This window comes from Daktulosphaira vitifoliae, unplaced genomic scaffold, assembly GCF_025091365.1.
Source record: "Daktulosphaira vitifoliae isolate Bord-2020 unplaced genomic scaffold, ASM2509136v1 Scaffold_5, whole genome shotgun sequence".
Classification (NCBI taxonomy): Eukaryota; Metazoa; Arthropoda; class Insecta; order Hemiptera; family Phylloxeridae; genus Daktulosphaira; species Daktulosphaira vitifoliae.
Genome location: NW_026099576.1, coordinates 7,352,620 through 7,363,744, shown reverse-complemented (window position 1 = coordinate 7,363,744; position 11,125 = coordinate 7,352,620). Strand labels below are relative to the sequence as shown.

Genomic DNA, 11,125 nt, shown 5'->3' with positions numbered 1-11,125 from the left:
TAAAAAATATTATTAATGCTCACGGAAGTACTTTGCAAATTTAGTTTTCAATTTGATAAACAAAGAAGAAAAAAAGTAAACTATTAGTTTGATACGAATAACAAATAAAACAATTGGAAAAAGAATGTTTTGTAAAAAATTACCTAGAAAAATAATACCACAGAAAATCGTTTTTTTAAAAATCAATTGTCAAAGTCATATATTATTTAAATTTTTGATATATAGTGTGATATTTTTAACCCCCATTATAAATTTCTAAATTATATTTATGTATGTATAATATAATAATATATATTTTTATCTAATTAATTTTTTTTATACCTCAGTTAATGCTTTGTTTTTTGTGACAACAAAGAAAGTATTAAAATTGAAATATTATTAATTAATGTGAAAACCGCAGTCAATATATTGCGGGCTTGGATCCATAAGTTTCTAAGTGAGTATTTTTAAGTAAGTATTACATAGTTAATAATTCAAGAAAAATGTGTAACTAAAGATAACCACAAAAAAAAAAAATTGTTTAAATTGTATTTATTCTGTAAGTAATTATATACAGGGTGTTCAGTAAGTCAGGAAACGGGTTTCTATTGTTCTCATTGTTACAAACAATGAGAACAATAGAAACCCGTTTCCTGACTTACTGAACACCCTGTATATATATATATATATTATCATAGATGCTAGTTATTAAAATCACTGCCATAAGAAATAATAGTGATGCAAATCTATAACTATTGTTTAAATTTTAAAAGAAATCGTTAAATCATTCTAGAAGAAATATCAATTCTTATTTCCTTAATTATTTTCTGATCAAAAATTTTACAATTTTTTAATGCAATACATAAATAAATACATACTATAAAAATGAAATTGATATTTAATTAATTGTAATTTCATAGAGAAATTATATAAAGATATAAAGTTTTTGTATACGGTGTGGTATTTTTAATATAATCTATTTGATTTCTCTTAAAATAATAAATAAATTAAAAAAATTATTTTTGATATTTTTTGATTTATTACTATAACTAGATCATAAAATAAAAAATGGTCTCATTAAGAAAATGACTGAAAGATATCAACTTTTGAAATAGAATCTCGGAAGTTATTAACATATTTAAAATAGAGTGAAGAAAGAGCGCGTTAGTGTAAAGTTAAGTTGGAAAAACTGTTTATGCAATAATTGCTATTTTTAAAGCTTCCTTGTAAGCAGATAAAGGGTTAGATTTCCAAAAAAAATTTAAATAAAATGAAATGGAAATATCTTAGGTATTTATTAAAAAAAATATTTTTATTCTTTAATTTTTCAAAAAATATTAAAATATGTAATTTTTTTCTATAAACAGGAAATGAGGGAATTTTTTATATTTTTGAAGGCAATGTCTTCAATTAGATATGATTTGTGATCTATTGACAAATTATTGAAAAAAATCGCTAAATTTGTGCCACCTTGACACAAATTGTTTCATACTACAACAAATTCCAATTGAATATTTAGGTCTTTTTTAGTTTTTAAGGAAGATTTTACTTATTTTGTACTCATTTCTTTCATTTTTTTCATAATTTTTTTTAATAACATTTTAGTAAAACATTTTATTAATTACTAAATATGTGCTTAAGTTGTACATATTTAGTTCTTTTTAGAGATTTAAATTCTCTATTTTACTTATTTGCTTTGTTATTGCAGTTAATATACAATCACGATTTAGTTTCTAAGTTATGAGTTTAAAATGGGTTCAATGTAAAACCATCTATTTATGACTATATATAGAATGGTTATTTTATTATTGATCAATACATTTTCCTTAAAATAGTAATTATGAAGAATAATTTAATTTTTCTGCTTTTATTCCTCAATTTATGAGTAGTAAAAAAACAATTATTACTATATTAACCAAGACCCCCAAGTATTAAATGGACCTCTAAGTGTCGTTAAATATTTTTTAGGACGATACTATTTTATAACATGAAAGATATTAATTTGTATTTAAATGTTTTTTTTTTAACTCTTCATATGAGTAGGAAAAGTCAAAATAAAAATTTTGTTTTTGTATTGATTCATAGATTTTCAAAAAAATGATTACAATTTTATTCAAAAATTAAAATTAATAACAACACTTTGTGATATCTAAAATTGTAATTATTTTGAAGATTTTCCCCATTTATAGAGAATGAGGGAAGTTTACACAATATTAAAAAAAGTAATGTTTTCAAATAGATATAAATTTCGTATCTGATAAGGCATAAGGGATGAACTTAAAAAATATTTAATCACGTAAAAGATGAAAAATTAATAATTATTATTATTAAGAGATATTTAATAGTCCCATGATAAATCAATCTTCTTGTATATAGTAATAAATCACCAAAAAATTATTTAATATTACGATTGTATTTAAACATTATTTGTCCAAAAACAAAAAAATGAAGAATACAATAGCAAATTCATTAAACAAAACATTAGATCTTATTTATTTATTTTTAAAAAACCTATATGAATTAACACTAAGTATAATAAATTAATAGATCAAATACAGTCCAAAGATATAAATTCGTTCATATATAAACAAAAGTATTTAATAATAATTAAATTATAATTTAAATACAATAAAAAAAAACATTTTTTGCTATACACAAAAAAAAATTGACAGCCAAATTATAAACGAATCGTGTTATTAAAAATTAACATAACTGATTGAATTATGGTTGAATTAATTATAATTACACCTGAGCGTACAGAAATTGAATTAACCACTTTGTTTTGCTATACCGACCCATACTTTGGATTAATAAAAGAATACATTAGCATTTTATACTATTAAAATTAGAATAATATAATGTAATAATACTTTTTTTTTTATAATAGTTAATCACAGAAAATAATCTATGTGTTACACAGGTGATCAGATATAATTGATAACTCTAAAAATTAATTCAATTAACATTTTGATGTAATTTTTTCTTTTTGATAATTTATATATTATTACACGTTATTACGTTATTACACCACCATGTTAATTGCATTCATAGTTATAAGAGTCGTCAGTTAGATGTGTTTCACTCTGTATACATATACAATCTATACAAAATTAAAAATTCCACTATTAGAGAGTATTTTTGAACAACACAATGAGAAACAGCAATTGAACAATCTTAAACTTAATATAGTTAATAATAACATTTTTTAAATAAAAATTTTAGTCAGAGTGAAATGTAATTTAAAAATCTAAAACATACGTTTTCAACATGTTCAAAAACGCATTGGTATAAATGAGACAGCTTTTAGAACACAATAAATATATTTGAGTTTAAAAGTGTGTGTTTTCAATGATTTTTAAATCAATTTGTTATCAGTACAAATTACTAAAAACTGAATTTTTTTTTATAAAAATTCATAAGAAAAAGTTCAGTGACTAACTTTAAATACTATAACAGTCATTTATTTAAATTAATTTAAAAATCATCAATGCATAATATTTATATACTTAATTGTATAAATTATTTTAAATTTTATAACGTAACAAACTTAACTTAATGGCAGTTTTTTTTCTTAATTTTTAATAACCGTAAATCGTAAATATGTGAGACACAACATAAATTTACACAACTTGATTCTTTACTTTTTATATTGAACCTTTAAAAGAAATTCCATTATTTGGAAAACATTTTAAAAGAACAGATCTAATTATTTAATTTGGAAGACTTATATATTCAAATAAATTTTTTCAAATAATTTTAAATAATGAAAAGTATTTGGTAATAAATTTTATAGTAACGACATGAATTTTTTGTAAATTCCGCAAGCTTATATAGTTTTTATTTCACAGTAAAAATTATGAAACAATATAACACTAAACAATAATGTATAAAAAGATTTAAGAAATGGTTTGGCCCATAAAAAAGATCAGTATCATGTTTTAAATAGTTCTTTTATAATCTAAAATAAAAACTATTCAAAGTATATTAGTTTTAACTACGCTTTGAATCAATGATTTATTATATAAAAAAGATGTTCTATAAATTAATGAAAAGTTGTCATAAAGCATTAACATAAAAATATTAATGTTCATTTATAAAAATATTGAATACATTATATACTAGATAAATGTTATTATTCTTGAAAATGTTGATTTTTTCAACTAAATATTATCAATCATTTTGTGACTTTGTTATTTATTATTAGTTTTGTACTGAAAATTATCTTTTTAAATAATATCGCTACGTGAAAAATTGTTATATCAATAAAAGTTAATTTTAGTAATTCATATTAACTATTATGATAATTTTTTTATTCGATATCAGTCAATTTGAACGATTGAGTTTAAAATTAAACATATATTAGCACCTATTTTAACTTATTTTATTTTGAAAACAAACAGTTTCTTTTGATTACTTGAATTTAAAATTAACAGTTATTTAAAAATGAATATTATTTTTGTTACCACACTTATAATAGATAAATATTGAATACTTTTAAGTTATACACTACTATTTGACACGGAGTTGAAACTGTTTCACTTAAATAAGAATATGTCAATATCATAACATTAAAATTTCAAAATATACCAAGAAATAAAATTTGTAATTACATTATTAATTCCATTAGTTAATAATCATTTGAAAAATTTTCTTTTTATCTAAAATTTAAGAAATAAAATCATTGACATACATTATTTTAGTTAAAAAGAAAGTCTTACTTTTTTTTTTTTTTGATAAGTTTGCACAATTATAGGGATTTTATTATTTCTATATAGTCCATACTTGTACTTTTTCAGCAACTACACACCAGTTGGACTGATCATAATAGGAAGATATTATGTGTAAATTATCAGCATACTTTTCAATCAATTGGTCAAGTTCACCTTCTTTGAATACATGATAATAGCGGTGAAAAGTTATTGAACCACCATTATTTTCAGACAATGATTCTTGTGAGGTGGAAAGACTAGTGTCGTCACTTTTAAGCGTTTCTTGTGGTTCAATAGCTGCGTGCTGCCGAACAAGTACGGCTGTCCGTCGGGGATCCGTTTCTTCGGAGGAAGATCGACCGTCACATCGAGCTTGTCGTCTATCTGCAAATCTAGTATCTTTGCTACAATCACTCCATGACGTGAGAGAAGTCATACTCTGTGTTGTAGTATGTGTGTCAGCTGTATCGTTTGACTCTAATGAGTTGCCAGGACGAAGAAGGGAAGCTTGACTGCTAGATACTGTATCTCGTTTTGAATCATTCTCTAATTCAAGTGATGCACGACGACCTTCTTCGGCTGAGTCAATAGACTGACGATAATGTCGTGATCTGAATCCTTCTCGACTCCGAAACACTTTGTCGACCGATTCTTGTGTTTCTATTGAAATACTAGGCCGACGAGGAACTTCAGATCCAGCTAATATTTCAATGCGATGGTAATCTAATGAATCGTCTTCGGGTTGTCCTTCTGAAGATAGTTCTGATAGGTCTTCTGTTTGATGTAATGATAATTGTTCAGAGCCACAAGGTTCCGGTGTTGTTACAATTTCTGGTATGCTTGGCATATCATCTTCATGCAACAATTTTTTACTTTCTTTTGTTTCACTATCTATTTCAGCCTTCAATTTTTTATTCAACCTAAAAATTAAATGTTATTGGTAATTACTTTAAGTTAAATACGACACGATTTTTTCATAAATTTTATTTCTCGATACTTGTACCTTTCTGCGAAATCAGCTAAATGTTTTTGACATTCTTCGTCCCATGTTTCCGGTAAATCCGATAGTTCATCTTTTGAACATTTATTAGTTTTTTTGTGTTTTGGAATAGATCCTAGACTCGGACTGTTTCGAACCGGAGTGCCTTTGTTGGGATGTTCTTGAAGACTCCACCTGTTAGTTGGATTTGATCGATCGCCATTTCCATCATTATTTTCTATTGATACACAATTATGATCTATTCGAGTAAGATTTGTGTTTGGATTATTATCTGTTTGGTCTGCACATTTTTCTACATTAACAATCTTGCCATTGTTAGTTTCAACGATATCATTAATAAGAACTTCTTGAATGTCTATTGAACGTGAACAAATTCATATGAGAAATCAGAATAATTGTTATTTAACGTTGAAACAAAAGTGACATAATTCATATTTAATATTAAATATTTTAAGTGGTTAATAGAAATATCTACTTTTATCTATAAAAAACTAAAAATCATTGATGATGTTAATAAAAAATATATTCATATTTAGAAAAGTTTTTTTTTAATTCATTGTATTAAAATTTATTTGATTGACCTTTTTTTTTACTAAGGTATGCAAATAAAAAATGGTAAGTTTTAATTTTACCTGCTGTCTTGCGTTCTTCGTCAACCACAACACTTATAACACTGCTGACTGAGTCGGAGGACGAAGATTCAGCATCACTGTCCACGTCATCTATTTCAGGATTAAACGTTTCTTCCAATGTTTTTATAAAGTGTCTTCCTCTTAAGCCAGAAAATGTTCGATCTGCTTTAGGTAATCGATTTCGATTACTTACTTAAATTAAAAAAAAAAAAAACAATTTATTTGAAAATTTTCGTATTAAAATATTTATGTTAGTAAATTTTTTATATTTATATATAAATTAATTTACCAGGTGTTTTATTTAGTAATAAGTCTTGGATTTGTTTTAACCTTTCTGCGCTTATTCTTTCTTTGGGTTGTATGTTCCTATCACCTCCTTCACAAACGTGATCTCTTTGTCCAACCTCTTGATCTTTTTCTTGTTCTCTTTTAAGTTTCATTTCAATTGCAGTTTTAACGGGAGATAATTTAATTGGCTGTAAAATATCATCATTTGTTTGATCTGATGACAAATTTAGTTGATATGATTCATTGCTATTTTGAGAATTGAATCGAGAGGGCAATTTGAAATGAGATGGATGAACTAGACTGGTTTTTGGTGTATTAGGATGAGATGATGACCTGTACTGATTATATGACTTAGCTGTTGGTGTACAAGGAGCAGTTCGAGCTTGTTGGTCAACCAACGGCGGAGAACATGTTTTGTCAGACCCAATGGTAGCATTTACAAAAATAACTGATGCTAAACTACTTAAACTATCCTCTGAATCAACACTAGCATCACTTTGTAAACTATCTTTGGAAGAATCTTCAGAAGAACCATCTTCACGAGAACTCCTTCTTTTATCACAACATGTTGTTGTCACCAAAGCGGGAACAGGTGCCTCTATTTTTTTTTCGTTATTAATTTTTTCACTACCTTCTTTATATCCTAACATTCTACTTAGGCCACTCTTTATATTACCAGACACTTGACTTGATGGATTTTTGAAGGTCTTAGTAAATCCTGTTTTGAGCAATTGTAATGTGTCTTTTATAGATTCTAGTGTACGAGTTTTGTACATAAGTTCTTCATTCAATGAAGCTTGTCTTTGAATATTTTTTTGAACAATTTCCTTTTCTTTAAGTCGTTCAACAGACATAAGCTCTTCATTCATAGATCTTTGTTTGATTTCATTACTTTTATATCTATACCTTTTTGAACCACTCCCTACATCAAATTGTGGCATTTTTTTTACTAAGTCTTTCATATCAGTAGCTTTATCTCTATCTTCTTCAGCATCTTCATCGCATAAAGATTGTTTTTGTTTTACTAATTTTGGTTTTGTTAACGTAGTTGGTATTGACTTTTCAAGTACAGGTATACTTGATTTTGATCGAATCATACTAAGCCGTTCTGTATCGTTTGAAATAGTTTCTAAGCTTTTAGATTTTTGAGCAGATTTTTTAAAATGCGGTACAAGATCCGGCGAATCTTCCATTCTTCTGAGTTCTATGGGAATATGTTGTACATCCTCAATACAAGTTTCACATCCTTCTGGATCCGATCGCAATATTGGAGGTGATTCAATTCCATAAATAGATGACCAAGAACCCACAAACCATGGCTTAGACGTCACTTTACCTCGTTTACCTGAACCGGCAAGCTTCTGTAAAAAAGTGAGATAATTTTGAACATATTTTAAAATTATAAATTAAACAGTTTTATAAAAATAAAAATAACCTGTATTGCTTTTCTTACGAAACTATAGCAAGTTTCATTGGCTGGACTTGATAAACTGGAACTACTTGGTGAACTTGTGATACCCCTTTTCCAGTCCGATTTTTCTTTACGTTTACTCTTTCCTTCATAACATAACATTGTGCTTCTGTTGATTAATATAAAAATAATAATGAAATATTATAATAGATAAGTAATTTATTATGTTTACGTTATTGATTCCGAGTTAGATTTTTTTCTCATACTGGTATATTCATCGTCTGAGGTAGTAGTTGTAGTAGAAAATTCTGTTGATTCGCTGTCTATATTTCTACAAGGCTTATACCATGGCATCAATAAATCTTGAGATTCAAACTAATCAGTTAATTATTGTCATTAAGACTATGTGTTGTTTTTTATTGAAAATTATTTATAAATTACTGTTCTATGACGGCGTTCCATAGCCCAAACGGTTATTATAATACGGCCACCAATTCTTAATACCCTGGCTAATTCACGTAAAGCACACACTCTTCTTTCTGCAGTAGAAAAATGATGGATAACAGCGATAGATAGAATAGCATCTAAGCTACAATCTTTAAATGGTAAAGTTAGATTGTCGCAAACTAAAACCTGCAGTATCCGACAAAAGACAATAATATTTATGTTTTAGTTAACAATTAAATTCATTGATTTTCATGATTAACGATACTAACTTCGCTACCTTGACTTCTAGCTATTTCGGTTAATCGCATACAACGATCAACACCGACTTTGAATACATTCGGGTTAGTTGATAGATATTTGCCTGTACCACAGCCTAAAGAATATTCAGCCAAGTTTAGTTTATAATTTTTAAACAATGTTTTTTTAAGGTGAGTATGGTAAAATGACTATTGAACATTAATTTTGTACATTATAACTAAAGCAGATAACTAAGAACTAATCTTTTTTTCAAAATTAGAGAATCTTATATAAAAATGATTAAGATATTATCAAAAAAAATTTCTGAATTAAAAAATTTAATCAAGTATATATGGAAAAACTCTTTGAATTGCCGAAAACTAATTAGGAAAAATCGTATTTTCAAAATTTCAATATATTTCAATATTAAGCTATTAAATCTTTTTTATAAACCTATAAAAATGACTAAAAATTGTTTATTTTATTAAAATTATAAATTATTAAAATGATAAAACCCAGATTAAAAGTAGTCATTTATTTATACATTTATATTATATAAACATTTATCTGTATATATATGCAGTAATTGCGTTTGAAGTTTAATTGAAAAATTAAAATTTAATGACTTTCAAATCTTTTTTACGTTCGTTAAAAAATCAAAATAATCGTGCAGCAAACAGTATAAATGATTCGATACAGTGTGTGTAATTTGTTTAAATTTACCGATATCGCATACTAGTGACCCAGGCTCTAAATCATGTAAAAATTGGGTGACTTTCGGCCACGGTTTAGTCTTATGTGTAGTGGGTTGGTACATATCTTGATATGCGTCGTGAACGTATGCCTTTTCTAATTCCAAACTTCGGGCTAGACGGTCGGCCCTATCCATGGCCATGGCCAGGCACACCACAGGATTGCGTCTGTGAATTCAACGACATATTGTTGTAATATAATGTTATCATGTCGTCGTTTTATGACTGATGCTGCAACACTTCAGTTTATATGTTTTAATAATTGTACACGGTCATGACTATGACCCGGTCACGAGTTGTGACGTAACGGGAAGCGCTCCCTACGTCATCATTCTATCTCGTATTGATCTTTCGTCGTCCTACTCACGCATCATAAACACTTCAGTAAAAGAATCTATTTACCTTCCCGATAGCCATGACTATATTCAATAATTAATGCATTTACTATTATGATTAAACATATTACATGGTATAATGAAAGAAAAAATTTGATTTGTGAAAACTATTTATCGGTCAAAATCAATTTTTTCCCACGATTAGTGTGGTTTATAGTGGACATAGAAGTTAGTTAATTAATTTGAATAGATATTTCATGAAATTAAATTAAATTAGGGAGTAGCATTATATTTTAAGTAGGTTTTAAATCGCCTGTTAGTATTTTTAATAAATCGAGATAAACAAGTAGTGTTAATAATAAAAAATAATAAGAGCTACCAAACTTTATAAACTTATTTGAGTAGTTTGGTTTTAAATAAGACAGTGTAAATTTGAATACTTACATAGTGTTATAATGGCGTTTTCTGTATTTTCATTTTTAATAAAAATGCACACATTGATACAGAAATAAAAGATTAATTACATAGTATTTTACACCAAGGCCATTAAATTTGTTAACGTCAAACTTAAAATTAACATCGTAATAAAAAGATAAAATTCTAAACATCGACTGTCATCACATAAATGTATAAAAAAAAACGCACTTATTAACAAAAATATAAAAAGTAAATAATAGCACTGAGGCTAATGTCACGACGCCTCGTTTTAGTGCGTTTATGAAAACAAATGAGCAGCGACGGCTGATTCTGCAGAGCATGCGCTATTTCGTGCGTCAGGCGCAACGACATCTTCTATTTACAATTGAATTGATATCGTATATATTTGTGCGTGCGCGATTAGGTTAGCGACCGCTTGTAGTAAACAACTATGTCTACCTTCTGAAAATAATAATGAGCATAATAATGTTAATAAGAGTATGATTATTTATGTGTTGTTTTGCTACAGATCTGTAATTCGTATTCTGATAATAACAACACCGTAAAGTCAAACTTTATATATTTTTTTTTATTACCAAAAAATGCTAATGCTTGTAAAAATAAACTATGTAAATACTTTTACATACTTTAACGTTATATAAATTACCTGCGTATGTATAATACAAAATGATTTCTAATTTTTTAATGCATGATCAATACGATTATAAAATGTATATATTTAAACATGGCCGTATCTACGAGGAAGGTCAGGTAAATACTGGTTCTAAAATTATTATATATATTTTTATTTGTCTTAATGTTATTTGGTTCAAATAAATATTTTTATTATTATTAATAAAACTTACTACGCTTCCGAAAAAAGATAGTTGTTTAAAACAAAAAATAATTATATAAATA

At 26.5% G+C, this 11,125-nt stretch overlaps 1 protein-coding gene across 1 annotated transcript; it reads right to left on the bottom strand.

The window, feature by feature from the left end:
- Positions 1 to 3,590: 3,590 nt before the first annotated feature.
- LOC126908659 (uncharacterized) lies at positions 3,591 to 10,528 on the bottom strand. Its single transcript, XM_050690933.1, has 10 exons — positions 10,235 to 10,528; positions 9,427 to 9,623; positions 8,736 to 8,839; positions 8,461 to 8,652; positions 8,252 to 8,394; positions 8,044 to 8,188; positions 6,610 to 7,969; positions 6,321 to 6,512; positions 5,692 to 6,043; positions 3,591 to 5,608 (listed from the first exon to the last, which is right to left on the bottom strand). The coding sequence occupies exons 2-10, from the start codon at positions 9,596 to 9,598 to the stop codon at positions 4,747 to 4,749; spliced, it is 3,522 nt and encodes a 1,173-aa protein (XP_050546890.1). The 5' UTR covers positions 9,599 to 9,623; positions 10,235 to 10,528; the 3' UTR covers positions 3,591 to 4,746.
- Between the last annotated feature and the right edge of the window lie 597 nt (positions 10,529 to 11,125).

Coding starts and splice junctions, on each gene's coding strand:
- LOC126908659 (XM_050690933.1), bottom strand. CDS start 9,598: ATGGCCATGGATAGGGCCGACCGTCTAGCCCGAAGTTTGGAATTAGAA. Junction 8,189..8,251: donor TCTAACTCGGAATCAATAAC/GTAAACATAATA, acceptor ATTAATCAACAG/AAGCACAATGTTATGTTATG. Junction 5,609..5,691: donor TTAGCTGATTTCGCAGAAAG/GTACAAGTATCG, acceptor TTTAATTTTTAG/GTTGAATAAAAAATTGAAGG.